The 18602-nt window shown below is 36.6% G+C and overlaps 2 protein-coding genes across 3 annotated transcripts; both read right to left on the bottom strand.

Moving 5' to 3' along the window:
- Window positions 1–1946: 1946 nt before the first annotated feature.
- Window positions 1947–4868, bottom strand: LOC100241438 (serine carboxypeptidase-like 45). The gene is made up of 10 exons (XM_010655330.3): window positions 4333–4868; window positions 4127–4228; window positions 3876–3971; window positions 3691–3783; window positions 3500–3570; window positions 3145–3399; window positions 2929–3038; window positions 2670–2762; window positions 2468–2585; window positions 1947–2363 (listed from the first exon to the last, which is right to left on the bottom strand). The coding sequence occupies exons 1-10, from the start codon at window positions 4580–4582 to the stop codon at window positions 2217–2219; spliced, it is 1335 nt and encodes a 444-aa protein (XP_010653632.1). The 5' UTR covers window positions 4583–4868; the 3' UTR covers window positions 1947–2216.
- Window positions 4869–14852: 9984 nt separating this feature from the next.
- LOC132254168 (uncharacterized) lies at window positions 14853–17497 on the bottom strand. 2 transcript variants are annotated; one of them, XM_059739008.1, is made up of 3 exons: window positions 16570–17497; window positions 16349–16479; window positions 14853–16253 (listed from the first exon to the last, which is right to left on the bottom strand). In XM_059739008.1, the coding sequence occupies exon 3, from the start codon at window positions 16114–16116 to the stop codon at window positions 14917–14919; it is 1200 nt and encodes a 399-aa protein (XP_059594991.1). In that variant the 5' UTR covers window positions 16117–16253; window positions 16349–16479; window positions 16570–17497; the 3' UTR covers window positions 14853–14916. Both variants share the same exon structure in this region, with proteins under 2 accessions (XP_059594991.1, XP_059594992.1).
- Window positions 17498–18602: the final 1105 nt, after the last annotated feature.

The raw sequence follows: 18602 nt of genomic DNA, 5'->3' as shown, positions 1-18602 counted from the left end.
TCCACACCAAATTTCGCATCAAGGACCTCAGTCAATTACGATATTTCCTTGGTATTGAAGTTGCTCGTTCTACTGATGGTATTTCAATATCCCAACGAAAATACACTCTTGATATTTTAGATGAAGCAGGCTTGCTTGGGGCCAAACCATTGTCGACACCTATGGAAGAAAATAATAAACTCCTGCCCACAGTAGGAGATTTATTGAAGAATCCATCCACTTACAGAAGATTGGTCGAACAACTCATTTATCTTACCATTACAAGGCCAGAGATAAGTTATTCAGTTCACATTTTAAGCCAGTTTATGCAAGAACCAAGAAAGCCTCATTTGGATGTTGTTCATCATCTTCTGCGATATCTTAAAGGTGCACCTGGACAAGGATTATATTTTCCTGCAAAAGGAAATTTGCTACTAAGAGGATTTTGTGATGCAAATTGGGCTCGATGTTCGATCACAAGACGATCTGTGACTAGATATTGTATTTTTCTTGGAGGAACTCTCATTTCATGGAAAACCAAGAAACATACAACAGTGTCAAGGTCATCAGTTGAATCAGAATATCGAGCAATGGCTTCCATTACATGTGAACTTACATGGCTCAAGTATTTGTTGGATGACTTGAAGGTAGAACACTCACAACCTGCCAAACTATTCTGTGATAGTAAAGCAGCACTCCATATTGCTGCTAATCCAGTTCACCATGAACGTACCAAGCATATAGAAATCAATTGTCATGTTGTTCGAGAACGAATTCAATCAGGTGCCATAGTAACTGCTCATGTTCCATCGTCTTGCCAGCTTGCTGATTTGTTCACTAAGCCACTCAATTCATCAATTTTTCATTCCCTTCTCAACAAGTTTGGCGTTCTTGACATACACACTCCAACTTGAGGGAGAGTATTATGGGAAAGGAATCAAGGATCCCGTAATTTGAGGATGATATTTGATTGTATATAGAAGATTATTTTTGATTGATTGTAACTGATACATTTGCACATAGATTCCTAGAATAGGCTAACCAATACTTTGTATATATGCATCTTCTTCCTTTAAGTTGATTAATGGAATACACACCAGATTTCCAGATTCCAAAAACACTCTGTTCTACTCTGTTTTCTTACATTTTCTTCTATCTTTCATTTTTTTTTTTTCTCTTGTATTTGTTTTTAAACCTTCTAAGAACCAAACATAACCTAAGACAATAGAAAATCCCCTCAATCTTTATGAACTAGGGAAATCCTAAATTCTCAATTAAGAGAAGAGGACCACGGGAGGTTCAAATCCTTTGTTAGAAGGTTTTCAAATTTCTCCAAGATCTTTAAAGTTCTTTGAAAGGTTTTTAAAGGGGAAAAGGAGATTCATAATTAATAAATATATAAAAGAATTTTAAAAAATGGAAAATACAAGAAGAATAGACTTCATCAAAATTTTATTTAAATAAATATTTCCTTTTTTTTTTTTACTATTTTTCAAAAAATAATAACTAAACTACATAATATTTCCACAAAATTTTCAGTAATAATAACTAAATTGTATTTTCTTTCCTACATACAAAACAAGAATAATTATATCGTATAATTTTTATTACTTGAAAAAATGATAGTGACTAAATCGTATCAATTTTTAGGGTTTTTTTAGTAAATGCAACCGCAATTGAAATGTTGTTTTAAGTTGTAACTTTTCTTTTGATTAGTGAATTTTGAAGTGTTGATGCACTTTATAGATGTAGATATTATATTGAGTGTCAAATTACATTAAAATTTTAGTTTTATTTTTTTTTATGTCTATGGTTTTGGTTATCAGAAAAAATAAAAATAAAAAATTGTAATATTTCAAAGGTATGAAATACGAAAATCATGCATAACTGAGTAATTTTTCCTTTTATTCTCCTCAATAAGTGAATCATGCAAGTAAAAAATAAATGAAAAATTAAATTAACTTGCATCCCACCAATGATTTAAATTTATTATTTTCATAGTAAAAAAAAAAATCATTACTTCTTTTATTATTAAAAAATGACTAAATCACAAATTTTTGCACCTTCGTGTAGACTATTAAAACTTTTACACCCAAATTCAAATTACATGATACAATTATTTTTCCACTATATGTATATAAATGGAACACATCCATACACAGAGGATGTGACATTTGCTGGCGAGATAAAACACCCTCCCCTCCAACTTATTTATTCAACCATGAAATTGATGAGTTTCATGCATCTGGGAGGGGCTTTCCTTCTAGAAATGCCGTAAACAGCGCCAGTGATCTCGTCGGTTGTGATATGGGTGCTGTGTGAGAACCTCCTCTGATGGTCGCAAAAGATAGGATATCACCGTACACTTGCGTCCACCCACCCACCTGAAGAAGAAAGGAAAAGTGGAAAACATGGTCATTACGGTCACTTATTTTTAATTTGTCTCACCTTCAATTTCAATTAGTATGTGGAATGATCATATGTGAACCTGTTTCTTCTCGAACCAATTTCTGTAAGGCACGGTTGTTTTCAGCTTCAGCTTCTTTGCCAATCCCTCCAGTAAAGACCTGGTTCCAATTAGGGAGATCCTTGAATCTTGATCTCCGCTGCAATTTTAATTGTTATTTTCGTAATTGTAAATAAAAACCCAACATTTCCAGATGTCATATCATCAGACGAATGGAACCTACCTGTAAACAGAGGCGCGGATCCCAGACCAAACAAGCCATTCCACAACATTAATAGATGGAATCACAGCGTCTCTCAAGAAGTGGGCACTATCCCTGCAATACAGAACAATGTTAAAACAACAGATCCAAGAAATCCGGAATCGAAATCGATTTCCCACGGATGAGGAGAGAGGAAATGGAATGATTCCCTTCCTTTCCTTTCCCCTTAAATAAAGTAAACCCGTCCATAGAGTAAATTGGAAATGTGTGGAATCCTTACGGATAGCATAAAGTCCAGTTGGGCGTGCCCACAAGCTGGGCATGGAGAGACTTCTGCACATCTTTCCTGTTTAGATACACGTCCACTTCATCTGTTAGGCAGACCTCTTCCTGCATGAGTCAAACCCAAATATTACCATCAAAGTCAAGTACAAACAAGTCTTTTTTTTTCTCCTTCCCTCTGCCCACCAACTGGATTGAAGAAATGAAACCTTACCGATGATAAACATATGTCCCCAAGAACATCAAATGGGTCAACTGATCCACCAATTTCTCCCGCAGATTTGTTATATACCTCGTAACACTCGGGCGACAGAGACTCGCTGATATTATAAACCCATCGCATAATTTGGGAATAGTTGCAGGTGGACGTGAGAAGTGCATGTGTAGAATCTGAAATCAATCCATGGGACCAGAAAAAGTCTCCTTGGGCATTTATATCAGTATCGAATTCTAGAAGAGGATTTCCAATCTGCATTCAGCCATCAAATCGAGCTCAATTATCAGTTTTAGCCCAACCATTTATTTTAAGAATGTGTACTTAATGCAAATTTTCTTTTTCCTCTACTCACAAGGATTCCTTTCAAATTGAAATTCTTGCCGGAATTAATAACGAGCTGTGCAAGTTGCGGAACGTAGTGACCTAACATAAAATTAAAAGGAGACCTTCAATTAAAATAGGAAGAGAAAATAAAAATTGATGAATCCACCATGAATTCAAATGATTGTCTTAACCTGAATAACAGGTCTTCACTAAAATTACCTGCATAACTCTCCCCTGTAATGAATAATTCTCTGTTCCTGTACTTCGGAAATTTCATGAACCAGCCCTCCAAGAATGCGAGATTGTCTCGTGCTTAAGAAAAACATCCAAATATCAGTACGTTTGAAGACAAATGTTAAGCAACTTTAGTTGAAATCATTGACAAAAGGGGATAAAAAATGAACCTGTGACTTCATCATTTATATCATCATAGAAGGACTTATTACGAGAATAAGAAAACCCAACTCCAGCTGGTGACTCCACATACAACATATTTGCCTCTGTGACAGAAGAATTTCAGAGGTAAATTTCATCATTTTAGTAATTTAATTAATATCATAGTCGAGAAAAATTGAGCAAAGTGCCCTAAATACTAATAAATTCTATCACACTTGATTGAAATTGAAAACAACTTTGTCCAAAATCTACAACACACCTCTGTTCCAGCTATGCTTATTCCTGAACAGAGTGTTCCCGCGGGGCCTAAAAGGGCCATGTTCCATGAAAGCCCCCCCTCCTAGGGACGAACAACCAGGTCCTACAAAATAAATTCCACTACTCAGAGACCAAGAATGAAATGATTCTAACTTTATCTACTTACCTTAATAAGATGCCAGAGAAGAAGAATTTGATACTAATTACCTCCAGTTAACCAGAGAACAAGAGGCTTTGAGGCAGTAGGATCAGTTACTGCTTCAACAAAGTAGTAAAAAAGAGCTCTGCCTTGCTTTTCATCAATGGTTACGTATCCACCAAACTGTTGGAAGCTGACATGTGGTTGTCCAGGCAAGCTTCCGAGTTTATCCGACTCGGAGACGGGCTCCATCGCGAAGCACAGCGGAGCTACACATAGTGTGGCCAGTACCACCATCCATGAGCAGTGGAGTTTCATGGTCTGAGAGAGAGGTAGAGAATGGTGTTTTGATAACCATGTGATGCTCTGTTCTTATATAGAAGTGAAAGAAGACTTAAAAAAAGACCTCCAACTACGCGGTTGTCGAAGAAAATCATGCATACAGAGATGATAAACCTGTTCTGCCTACGTCCGCCGAAGAAAATTATGGGTGCATGTGATGTATTGGTGATAAACCCTGGAGTCTTCTGGATGATACTTCCGGGATAAGTAATCAAATTGTCCTGGATATGGAGATACGATGACAGGGGGACCAAGTCTATGCTATGCTCTGTATCATGTGGAATAATTTTCATTCAACTTTGACTGTCACGCCCCAAGACCCACTCCAAGGGCGTGACGGTCATTTCACACCTCAAACCCGAAGGCTTAAAGTATAATCTGACCCAAACAATCATATTGTAACTGGATGTTACCAATTACCAAATACCTGTTCAGAGTAGCGAAACAAAATCTAAAATCCTCAAAATTCAATTTCCAAATAACTTCCAAATACCAAAAGATCCAAATAAACATAACTAATAGTTAAACAAAATCCAACATAAAATCCTAAGTCAAATCCTAATGATGACCATTCCTCAGCCTAGCCATCACTCCTCACCCGAACTAAGAGTACCTGAAAACTTTTCAACAATTGGGAATGAGCTCACAGCCTAATAAGGAATATTAATGCAATTCATGGATCAAATATTTTCATTTCAAATAGGAGATATCAATTTTTTTTTCTCTCATCAAATATCAGAGTTCCAAAAATACCAATATATTCAAAATTCAACCAACCAATTTCATATCAAATTCATTCAAGTTTCATTACTCTGGTTATCAAATATCAAATGCCCAATTAGGTGGGACTTTTCAAATGGGTGGCTAGCCTCAAATTGTTCCTGGTGGACGGAACCAAACACTACTAGTACTAGTAACCTCTAACCAAACCCCTAGAGGTTGGGGTCCAAATCAATTACATTTCCACCATGAAATGTAAAGGTCAACTATTATATCCCGTTGACAGGGCCGAATAGTCAACTATTATATCCCGTTGACAAGGGCCAAATAAACCAGAGTAATGTTTTTGTTCGAGTATTCAAATTTACACAACATAATATCTCCACATTTTGTGTCATAAATAAAACAAAATATTCCAACATAACATTTAGTGCAAAACAATTTGATCCATGCATGGTAACAAAATATCATTTTCTTTTCCACAATTCAAAATAACATATGAAATAATTTAATTTTATAAATATTGCATTAACTTCCCTTACCTCAAAAGATGTCCTTGAAAGCTTGGGAGAAGAATAATTCTGAAAAAAATATAATCTACTCTTCACCTAATATAACATAAGAGAAACAATTATTACTATTTATTTATAATTTAACTAATTCATTCCTTATTTAAATAAAACTAATAAATTCCCAATTTGTTTCTAATAACACATTACTAATTTAATTAAATTACAATTTTATTTCATTATAAAATTCTATATATATATATATATATATATTTTGCTAAATCTCTCATTCTATTTAAAAAAAAAAAAACCATTATTACTATTATCTTATTCATTAATCTAAAACTAAATATTATTATTTTAAATTAACCAATTCAAAAGCCACTAAACCATTACCTAGTTGTCTCGGGTACACCAAACCACCAAACCAAAAAGCAAGTTTTTTTTTTTCCATTGCCATCATCATATTCATTATATATATATATATATATATATATATATAAGGGGCTTCTTGGCAGGCTGGCACACGCACCTTTTGTTTTTTTTGTTTTTTTTTTTTTCTTTTTTCTTGGTTCCATGCTTCCAGTAACACAGTACACGGTACGCCCCCCATTTTTTATTTTTATTTTTCTTCCTTCCAGCGCTGTGCACACGCGTTTTTTTTTTTCTTTTTTTTTTTTTTAATTAACCCTAACCTAAAATCGAAATATTCCAAGAATTTTTTTTTTTCTAATAAAACTTAAGATCTCCCAAATTCCAATGCTAAAATCAAAATATTAAATTTTCACTATTTGATATTAAAACGAATTAAAAAATAATCTAACCCTAATCTAGATTTGGGGTTTTCCAAAAAAAATATATCTAATGTGTTTGAAATTAATCAATGAATCTAAAATATTAAACTAGGGGTTAGAATCTTACTATAGACCCCTATTTGGGTGCTATTTCATGCAGCTCATTCTGGCCACATGTCACTCCCGGATTAGTCAATATGGGATCACTATAGTGGAATTGATGGACTAATCAAGGGAAGACACCTGTAAAGGGAAAGAATCTTCTAGAAGGGAAAAAGGTTTTCTGTTATGGGGAGGTGTCGTCTGGCAGCGGCAGGGGAGAAGGGCAGCTGTGTGAGGCCGTTAGGAGCGGCCTGGAGATATTTTGGGAGGATCCTTTGCTTGGTGGAGGGGGATAGAGAGGATTCCAGAGTGCTTTTGAGGAAGAGGAGAAAAACAGAGGAGTTTTCTGGGGGGAGAGAGGAGGAGCAAGCTGGAGCAGAGAGCTTTAGAGAGAAGGAGCAAAAGAAACAGAGGAAGTTTCTGGAGAAGAACGAGAGAGCATGGTTTTGACAGAGATTCTAGAGATTTGTTGCTGAAGAGAAGCATTTTCAGGTACTGTCATTGTGGTTTCCCTATTAGCTTCTACTGGTATACTTTTCTGTTCTGTTTCTGTTGATTTTGGATGATGTTTATTGATTGGGGGTGGGCATGTTCATGTTTTGCTAATGATTTTCCTGTAGTTTGGTTTGCTCCTGTTTTGATTTCTTCATGAAACATTCCTGTAACCGTGTTCCATCTTTTATTTGATGCTCGTTTGATTTCATCCACCCTGATATGAGCTCATTGATTATTGTATGAAATGAGACTTGTATGAGTTTGTTTTGCTCCTATTATTGGTGCTTTGTTTGTTTGTTTTCCTTTGTTCCTGGTACTCCGACCATGGGGCATGTTAGTTTTCTCACCTCTGCCTAGGGGAGTAAGCAATATGTTCTCCGCTTGAAGAACTACCTAAACTCAACCAAGAGATGTGAGGATATTACTTCAGGATTTGACACGGGGTATCTCAGATCTAATGATTTTACTGTTGAAGTGGCTCTCTTTATTGGCGATTCGGTAGCGGAAATTTTGGAGTTTTTGGTTGTGGAAATGAAGGTCCAATGAGGGAAACATAATGTGCATGAATGGATATTTTATGAAAGAAGCTTTCCTATTCAATGGTGACTCGGGCATTGTGGGTATTTATTCTGGTTTCACTAGTTTTAGCATCCCAGAGGCACTGAGGCAAGATACTGGCAGTAATCACGTCGGCAACAAGTCAGGCTGCAGAATGGTTCATCATCATACCGAAAATGCCCATCAAGCATCTTTTAGAATTTCATACCACTCATTCCACTAACTTCCAACTTCCGATTCCACACCATACCCACCATTGTAAATATAGTCCCTGTTCTGACCCGCCTTTCTCTTTTATCCCATGCACAGACCCACCTTTAACAGACTCTACCCAATCATCCATAGATACCCACACTCCTTCATACCCATGTCCCATACTAACCACATGCATGCTTTCCTATTCATTCTATCACCACTTCGTTTGTTCATACCCATCTGACCACACCACTAAAACACCTTCTCTCCATTATCTGCCATACCCACGTCACATATCTCCTCTGCATATACTCATTGGACTACAGCTTCAAAACCTATTTCTCTCTCTAGATTTCCACATTGTTCTCACCACCATCACTCAAGGGATTATTCTTTCAATACTTGAAAATCACAGAAACCGGTTCATGGAAAGAGCAAGCAAAGCTGTCCTTGAATGACGTCGGCGGCTTGCCGCCGGCGGCGAAGCGCCTCCGCCATCACCGGAACGCCAAGCAACCATTGAAGCCCCTTTTGAAGATACTTTTACCTATTTTCTTTCATGCTATGCCTCCATGGTTTCTTCTCTGTTGTGGTTACATTCTCGTTTTTGGATCTTGTGCTATGCTTGAACCAGATCCGAAAACTGGCTGACAATTGTACTGATCTCCAAGGTTTCCTTGTTTTCAATGCTGTTAGTGGCGGTACTGGCTCTGGGCTTAGTTCACTGCTTTTGGAGCGTCTTTTTGTTGATTTATGGCAAGAAATCAGTAACTTGGGTTCGTAGAGCTTCTAAAGTTGGAGAAACTCTACCAGAGTAAGGGGAAGTATGGACCAGCTTTTATGAACTTATGGAAGTCATTGTTGAGCAGCCACCGCCTTATGCATCTGGCATCTGTTGATCAATTTTCTGCAGAATTCTGTTCCTTTATCTCTGTATGCATACAGAGAGGTCCAGATGACAGAAAGATCTCCACAATGGGCTTGCCCGCAGGTGCACCGTGTAGGTCTCATATGCTATTAGTGTGCCCGAGCCTTTATCCGTATTTGTTGACACGCATGCCACTGGAAAGATGCCAGACAAGGAGATTCTCAAGATTGTGAAAGAGAGCTTTGACTTCAGGCCTGGAATGATTGCCATTAGCCTGGATCTCAAGAGGGGTGGCAATGGCAGGTTCTTGAAGACGGCTGCATACGGGCACTTTCAAAGAGATGACCCGACTTCACATGGGAAGTTATGAAGCCTCTCAAGGCAAAGGATGACGAGCACCGTGAGGGAGAGTGAGGCTTCAGAGGTCGAGCTTCTTGAACGCAGATGAGTGCAGTTTCTTAGACGACTCCACGGTTGCTTGCACCCAGGAGACCTTTGAAGATGGACCTCCCAAAAGTTTTCTCAGTGGACAAACTCATCACTATGACATCATCAGAAGGAAATGTCTGCATGAAAGATCCCTAGGCAGTCCATGGCCTGAGCTTAGTTCAATGGATGAACACGCAGCAAAATCCTCCTTTGGGTATCTCTCCTACCACATCGGTCAAAGCTTCGAGAAGATCAACCAAAACACGGATCGTGGTTTCTTCATAAGCACAAAAGAAGCCAAGGAGTACAGATTTACAGATGGCGTCATCTTGAATCCTCTAAAGGCCTTCCCATCTCCGGCGGCTATTGCAGATCGAATAAAAGGCTTCCTTTAGAGAAGGAGATTAATCCTAAAGTCACCTGCGATCTTGAGATGATGCTGATAGAAACAAAGCAGGAGATGCCACATCAGGTGTTTTGAATGAAGAGTCAGAAAAGTCAACCCAAGGATGAAAGATCTGAAGTCCATATCCAATACCCAACTATGGCAACCTGGACCCACCCTTATCTATGACTTGCATGGCCACCTTTGGCATGCAACCCTTGACCATGTGGTTTTCTACATTTCATTATTATTATTATTATTATTATTATTATTATTATTATTATTATTATTATTATTGCTATTTTAAAGATAATTTCCTAACCCCATTTTCAAATGTTTTTTCCAAATTCCAAATTCTCAAACTATCCCAACTTCCCCATTTTTCATCCTTAAAATGTTTAGATCCCAAAAATCCTCCCATTTTTAATAAAATCTGGCTTCCATCTTTCTTTCTGGCAAGCAATTTTCACACCTCTATTTTTTAAAATGTTTTGAAATAAGCAAAAATCAAATTCCGTAATTCCAAATGATGGAATTTATGGAATTAATTCATGCAAAAATAAATGGGCTTTGGTGGGGGCCCTACATATGAGACTTCATGATTGATTGACTGATTGATTGATTCATTAGCTATATGTGATTGATTTACCCTGATCCTTGATATGCACATAATTATATTTGTTCATTGTTCACTGGAGAAAGCAACAGCTGCGGAATTATCACAAAATAATTTCAGCGGTCTAGAAATGGAGTCAACAACTCCTAAAGCTGAAACAAAATTCTGCATCCACATAGCATGACAACAAGCCTCATAACATGCCACATACTCTGCCTCCATAGTTGAGGATGTTGTAAGTGTCTGCTTGACACTTTTCCAAGATACAGCTCCTCCTGCCATCATAAAAATATAGCCCGTAGTGGATTTCTTATCATCTATGCAACCAGCAAAATCAACATCACAAAACCCAACTACATCAAGTAAGCTGGTGCGCTGATATGTCAACATTAAGTCCTTAGTTCCTTGCAAATACCTAAGGACCTTCTTAGCTGCATTCCAATGTTGACTCCCAGGATTGCTCAAGTACCTTCCCAACATGCCCACAACAAAAGCAATATCAAACTACAGTTGTGCATATTGAACCTCTTCATATCTTTTCAATATAGGCTCTTTGAGACAATTTAAGCACTCCATTAGTCCTATCACGAAGAATCTTTATGCCCAAGACATAAGAAGCCTCACCAAGATCCTTCATGTCAAAATGGGTTGACAACATGTGCTTTGTCTCAATCAACAAGTCAGGATCATTTGATGCGAGTAGTATATCATCAACATATAAAACAAGAAATATGTAACTACTCCCACTAACCCTCAAATATATGCATCTGTCAACTGTATTTTCTTTAAAGTCATTTTGGGTGATAATACTATCAAACTTCAGATACCACTAGATCTTTCATCAACAGAGCTCACATCTTCAAAATATACAACCCTGTCTAACTCAATGATCCTGGTGGTATGAGATGGACAATAAAATCTGGAACCCCTTGATCCAATGCAATAGCCAACAAAGAAACCAATAATGGTTTTAGGATCAAGTTTCTTTAACTATGGATTATAGGGCCTAACCACGCTTCCGCTGCGCATAGCTCATAAGGTGTCTTAAGCACAGACTTACTGGGCACTTGATTCAAAATATATGCCGCATTCCTTAAGGCTTCACCCCATAGAAATTCTGGTAAGGAGGAATTAGACAACATGCACCTCACCATATCCAACAATGTGCGATTCCTCCTTTCTGCAACCCCATTCTGTTGAGGAGTGCCTGACATTGTATATCTAGCATCAATGCCGCATTCCAATAGAAACTTAGTGAATGGTCCAGAATTCCGTCCAGTCTCATCACATCTCCCATAATACTCACCATCTCTAACCAATCTCTCTAATCTTTGCCTAGAAATATGACCTAGGCGTTTGTGCTACAATATGGAAGAACTCAAATTTACTTGGCTTATCAACTCTCAAAGCCCAGTCCAAAATGTGCATAGTCATATGCACATTGAAAGACTCAAAACATTCCTCAAAATTATTCCAGTAAGAGGGTTTGATGGCAAACAATTGCAGAGTAATACCAGGATTGCTAGTAGTTGGAAAATAGCAAAATTAAGCAATATGCATGTTACTACAAAATCATGCATTTGCTAGTTTCCAGAATTTCTCAATTTAGCAACAGCTTGGAATTTTGAAAATTCCACGGCGGTAAGGACAATCAATTAAATATCACAACTAAGATGCACTAATTTTATTACCGAAAGGGCAAAGAAAATTAGTACGAGTCATAATATAAAATTAATTTCCTTCACCAATCCAAGCATCCTACCAAATATGATCGCTCATTCTCGGACCATCACGCACCCGGAAAGCAGATTATTGGATATCAAAGGAGAGAAGAAATGGTTTCCCAAAGCACGAACCAAGGTAACGGATTGAATTTTGCTGTTAAATGCATGCTTAATTTGTCAACATGTGATTCTATGCAATTAATAAGGACAATCAATTAAATATCACAACTAAGATGCACTAATTTTATTACCGAAAGGGCAAAGAAAATTAGTATGAGTCATAATATAAAATTAATTTCCTTCACCAATCCAAATATCCTACCAAATATTATAATCATCGATAGGACAATCACAATACCCGTATGGACCTTAGTTATCACAATAATAAAACAATAAAAAAAGGGAGATAAAATATCTCAACAAAGACAATTTGACACATATAGGATCACGATAGGCAACCACACATATGTTCACTATTGTCATGAATAAAATTCAAAATATCTTAATTTTCACAATTTGACACACTTGGAATTGCGATAGGCAATCACACAAGTGTGCTTCATTGCCTCAATAAATTGAAATATTTAACAAAATTGACATAGGACAACATTATTGATATAAGGAAAAATTATACCATAAAGAACAATAATAATAATAATTGTCCCAATAAAGCCAAATTTAACAAATGCATAATAATTCTAGCATATGCACAATCAATCACACACTTGGAATTGCAATAGGCAATCACACAAGTGTGCTTCATTGCCTCAATAAATTGAAATATTTAACAAAATTGACATAGGACAACATTATTAATATAAGGAAAAATTATACCATAAAGAACAATAATAATAATAATTGTCCCAATAAAGTCAAATTTAACAAATGCATAATAATTCTAGCATATGCACAATCAATCCAAGAATACCAAGGCAACAAAAAAAAAAAAAATTGGTTTTTTTTTTTTTTTTTTTATGACGTCATGATTCATCACATCACTATTCATCTTCTCCTCTAGCTGAGCACGGCCTGGTTCTGGAGAAGAAAAAAAAAATTTTCCGCCCAAAATTTCATGCATTTTTCGTCAAAAATACATAGATTTCCATCCTCAAACATCAATTCTTCAATCCAAACCCAAAAATTGCACAAAAAAACGCATAATAGCAAGAACCAAACAAGCCTTAATTTTCGAAATCCCACCAAACAAGCTCCAAAAATCAAATAAAATGATGGGTTTTGCTCCAAACAATATTCTCTACAAGTTTCCAACAACAATCGGGCTTGAAAACAGAGAATCAACATCAAACGAGAAATAAAAATCCAAAAAAATGGCTTCCACCACAGGAAACGGGAAACCCAAAAATTAACCCAAAATTGCAGCTCAAATGTCAATCATGCTTGCTCTGATACCAATTGAAGAAAATTTAAACAATATAGGATCACATGTTGACATTTAAGCATGCATTGAACGGCAAAAACGGAAACGTTCACCTTGGTTAATTCCGTGAAAGGCCATTTCTTGCTCTTTTCTAGTATTCAGGAAGCTCCTCCAGTGCTTGATAGTGCGAGAATTACGGGTTAATGAGTTCTTCCCTTCTACACCCAGATTCAGTCCATGACGAGAGTGCGTGCTCTCTTTCAGCCAAAGGAGGAAGAGTAGGGAGCCAGCCACACAGTGAGCCCATCCTTTTCTTTTATATATATATATATATATCACACACATTATTTGGACCACCACTTGACTTAATGGGCTAATCAAGTGAATTAGGGTGAGCCCATAAAAATTAAGCAACAATATGTGTCCAGTCCCATTATGGACCACAATGCAAAAATAAATAACACTGATTTATGACATTATCAAATTAATTATGTAAGTCCACACATAAAAATTCCAACATACTCTTGGGATTATTACAATTTCCAGCCTCCATGTCCCCACCCTCACTGGAGACCTTTTTTCTACTCGGAATTTGGACTGGCTTCACATGCCTTTTTCAGGCCAGGCATCCTATTTCATGACCCGTGACTTCAGGCTGATTTTGCTCTCCAGTCCCTCTGCTTGCCAAATAAACAAATATTCTTGTTGTAAATTTGGCAAAAAAACTGATTTTTCCTTCTTTTTTTTTTTGGAGTGATGTTTTATGAGCGAGTGTTTTTTATGGTCTGCTTTCATGAATGGAATGACAGTGGATGTAAGATGGCATTAATAGGGTCAAGCAAGTTTGCAGAAAAAGGAATGAATTGAATAAATTGTTGTATCTTTTACAATAATATATATACACAAAGAATCAGAATTCAAATGAAAGGAATTGTTACAAATGAGAATATTACAATATGCTTAATTGCGAATAATTGGGAGCAGTTGAAATTAAGAGACTTCATTTCATGTGAATGAGTGGATCATGAGCTGGAATCCACGAGGTTGGGAGAAGTTGTTGATTCGTTCCCAATATTTCACCTCAAGATAATGATTCCATTGGAAACACCCATCTTGGAAAGGAATAAAAGAAGTCATTGATGGAATAATGATTTGGTGAGAGCGTCAACAAGTTGGTCTTGAGCAAGGATGAAAATATCAGTAATCACGGATATATCGGTAATTCGATTTTACGGATATATCGGATATATCGGAGATATATCGGTGGATATTATTGGTAGGCTTAAAATTGTTAAAAACTCATGGAAATGTAAGAAAAACCTCATAATAATATAATTAGAAGTATAATAGACATTTTAAAATTGTTTTATTGAAAAATTTGATATATATATGATATAATTTGCGATATTAGATGTAATTATATCATGTCGATCTATAAGAAATGTTAATTTCGTAATTGATCTCATTATAAAGTCACATCAAATACTTCATTTCATTAAATAACAATAATTTGTACACATTACATTGCAATGTCCCTTTAGTACCAAAATGAGTTTCGATGTGGTTCAATGGGATTGATAGATGAAGGAACCCCGGCTTGCTGTTGGAGACAATATTGGTACCAAGTCAATGAGTCTCGATAATATTGGTTATAAATTCTAACATGCCATGCATATATCTCTTGAGTCCTGCCTACTGCTTCTACATGGATAGGATACTCAAAGTTCACCCATGTGTTAACGCCAAATCCTTCTTCCATCTGATATGGAATTTGGTATGGCATTTGTCTGGAAGGGGAATAATGTGACATACCATACTCTTCATCTATTGAACTTGAAGGTTGACCATAACTCATCACATGAGGAGGGTAGACGTTAGCCTCATTCGAGGAGTCACTAAATTGAGTCCCTATACTCATAGATTCAAAACTCCCTGAAAGTAACTCCTTGTTATATGGTTCCATCATTCGTTCTCTTCCTCTATAAGGCCTCCCAATAGCTCTTATGCCTGGACCAGCTCTTCTAGAGCCATGGTCTTCATCCTGTGTGCAGTGTGTGAAATCATTTTCACAAGTAAATTGGTTGATTGGATATTGACTATGTCGATGTTCATCAATATCTCCTCCCCCATTATCACCTCCATCATCAGTTCCACCTCTTGAACCATCGTAACCAGAAGCAGAAGTACCTGCAGCACTAGGTCTACTACTATGGCCAGCACTTGTGGAGTCAATCTCTTGCTGGGAATATGTTGCATGAAGAGAATCATCAGTATCTTTGCTAAAACTTTCAGAGTGAACTTCTTCGGACAACACACGTTCAACATTAACTCCAAATTCTCGAGCATGAGCGGCAATTCGTGGATCAGGATTTCCAACTTCGTCATCCAAGTGTATAGGCCTAACCCACTGGAACAACTGATTATCTTCTTCTTCACCCACCTCGGCTGAAATGTCAAGGAGATCAAGGTAATCTTTTTCAGCAACTCGATCATTTTCTGTCTCCATATCGCGTAACTTTAGCCTCATATTATAGTAACAAAACACTAATTGCTCCAATCGAGAGTAAGCCAAAAGATTTCGTTGCTTTGTGTGGATGAGAGCAAACGTGCTCCAATTTCTCTCACATGCAGAAGATGACGCAGTTTGTGAGAGAACTTTGATGGCTAACTTTCTCAATGTAGGTGTTTGATTCCCATACATAAACCACCATTCAGCTGCAACGAATTTGATAATCATATAAATACTTATGTGGTGAACTTACAATAATAATAATCAATTTTTTCCTATAAAGACTCACCAAGCACCATGGTTGACCTTGATGCAATTGCCGCTCGATCACCGAATCCTCTTTTTGCATCTCGAAAAAGTACAAGCTATGTATTCAACATTTAATTTGTTAGTAAACGTTCAAATAAATTGATGAATGAAATTATTGTTTTATTGACAAAAATAACAATTTTTTATTCACCTCATTTCCAAATTGACCAAGCGATTCAGTAGTTGGATCTAATTTTGCAAAAACATCATGGACAGCTTGAAGTAGTTCCGGATCACTACCAACTCCACGCCTATATTGAAATCTTGGATTCAAGAAGTATGCTACAATAAAATTTAGTAGAGTTAGTATTTTTTTTTTAAATAAACTTAAATACAAAGTAAAACTTATAAAGATATATAGTATTTAAGTACCTGCTGCATGAAGTGGATGTTTTAGTGTTTTCTGCCAACGATCTTGTATTATTTTGAACATCCAATCTCCAGCTCCTTGACGAATAAGGTTCTCTTTCATCACGTGCATAAGCTCGTACACAAATGGCATTGTGGGAACAACTTCAGAATCCACAAGTCGAAGCACCACGTATAATGGCTCATATAATGAAACTATATTTGTCAATCTGTCCCAATACGTATGGTCAAACAATAATTGCTCCAATTCTCGTCCAAGTTTTGTTCGACTGAGTTTGTGTTGTGCCCATTCATCACTCATAAACAATTTTTTCAAATCAGCCCTTTTTTTTAGAAGACTGTCAAGAGCAATATAATTGGTAGCAAACCTTGTAGCTCCTGGTCGAACAATGTCTCCACCACAATACTTTCTCATTTGTGCTAGTAACCAACCATGATTGTAAATGAAGTTAGTTATCTTGCGAGCATTGTTTATCACCTCGATAACATTGGGTCTTTTACCGATGTCTTCAAAGATTAAGTCGATGCAGTGTGCCGCACACGGAGTCCAATATAAGTTATACTTCTTCATCAATTGTTTCCCTGCTTTCATGAATGCCGACCCATTATCTGTGACAATTTGGACCACATTTTCCTTACCGACTTCTTTGATAATAGTCTTCAAAAGCTCATATATATACTTGTGGTCTTTGATATAGTTCGATGCATCGACTGACTTAAGGAACACCGTGGTCCCTTTAGAATAAACCATGAAATTAATAATACTTAATTTCGTGGGCCCTGTCCATCCATCTGACATTATTGTGCACCCATATGTCTTCCATTTTTCCCGTTGTTGGTTCACATAAGCTTCCATTTCTTTGTACTCCATTTCCAAGTATTTGTTCTTTATTTCATATGGAGATGGAGGTTCGATTCCCATTCCTGCACTTCATATGTAAAACATGTCACAAAATACTATACTTACTAAAAGTATAACACAATATAACATTTGATAAATTAGTAATTACCTGCTTGTTGTGCACCAATAATCATATTCTTGAAGTGATGAGACTTTGCTTTTGCGGGTGCGACGCTCTCATAAATGAAGAATTTGCTGATTAAGCGTCCCATCGTTTCTTTAATTGCACCACCCTTGAATATATCTTTGATATTTTTTTGTTTTGCTGTAGAAGACTTGTAAAGCGAAGGGGCAATAGGGGGTGAATGATGCGAATATCGCATACTCTGTGATTTTCGCATCGTCAACGGTATACCAGTAGAAGACTCTCCCGATTTGCGTTTGCTTCCTACAATATTCTCATGTTGTTCACGTTCCCAATTAGATGCTTTCGAGGCACGAACTGCAGATCGATATGCATCTCGCTCATCTGGGTGCATATCTGTCGGATACATATACACATCTTCTTCCTCAGCATCTTCATCATCATCATCTTCGTTTACCAAATGTGTATGATGCGTCCCCATTGTGCCACGTAATTGACTACGAATTTCTTCAATATCAGCATTTTTTTTTGCTTTTGCTTTTTGTTTGTCATGCACCAACAATCGTATCTCTTCTTTCACTTCGGGCGGCACTCTTGGACACTTTTTGGTGTTGTTATGCGGGTCCTTATGCATTAAATGAGACTTGAATCGTGTGATGCCTCCACTTTTCATTACCAACCCACAAAAATTACAAATTGTTGCATTTCGATTACCCTCAATTGGTGAACAATACTTCCAAGCCGGATCTCGCCCTGGCACGGCAGAACCACCTTCACTAGCCATGCTAAATCTATTGCAAGAAAAATACACTTAAATTTAAATCTATGTTAATTTAACTAATTAAATAAATTACCTAAGTTAATTTTCAAAATCTAAATGTAATTTTATGACAAATTTACTAAATATTGAAATTAATCATAATTGAATATGAAAATAAATCGCGATAATATAAAAAAATTGATCATATTTAATATTCCATATATAGTAGTTCATGTTAATTTAACTAATTAAATAAATTACCTAAGTTAATTTTTAAAATCTAAATGTAA

Source organism: Vitis vinifera, chromosome 8 (assembly GCF_030704535.1).
Source record: "Vitis vinifera cultivar Pinot Noir 40024 chromosome 8, ASM3070453v1".
NCBI lineage: Eukaryota > Viridiplantae > Streptophyta > Magnoliopsida > Vitales > Vitaceae > Vitis > Vitis vinifera.
This window is presented reverse-complemented; position numbering and strand designations above follow the sequence as displayed.

Excerpts from the sequence above, each read along its gene's own strand:
- LOC100241438 (XM_010655330.3), bottom strand. The coding sequence starts at position 4,582 with ATGAAACTCCACTGCTCATGGATGGTGGTACTGGCCACACTATGTGTA. Across the intron at positions 4,229-4,332 it reads TGTTCTCTGGTTAACTGGAG|GACCTGGTTGTTCGTCCCTA; the intron begins GTAATTAGTATC and ends TTTATTTTGTAG. Across the intron at positions 2,763-2,928 it reads AACTGGACTTTATGCTATCC|GGATAGTGCCCACTTCTTGA; the intron begins GTAAGGATTCCA and ends TCTGTATTGCAG.
- LOC132254168 (XM_059739008.1), bottom strand. The coding sequence starts at position 16,116 with ATGATTATCAAATTCGTTGCAGCTGAATGGTGGTTTATGTATGGGAAT.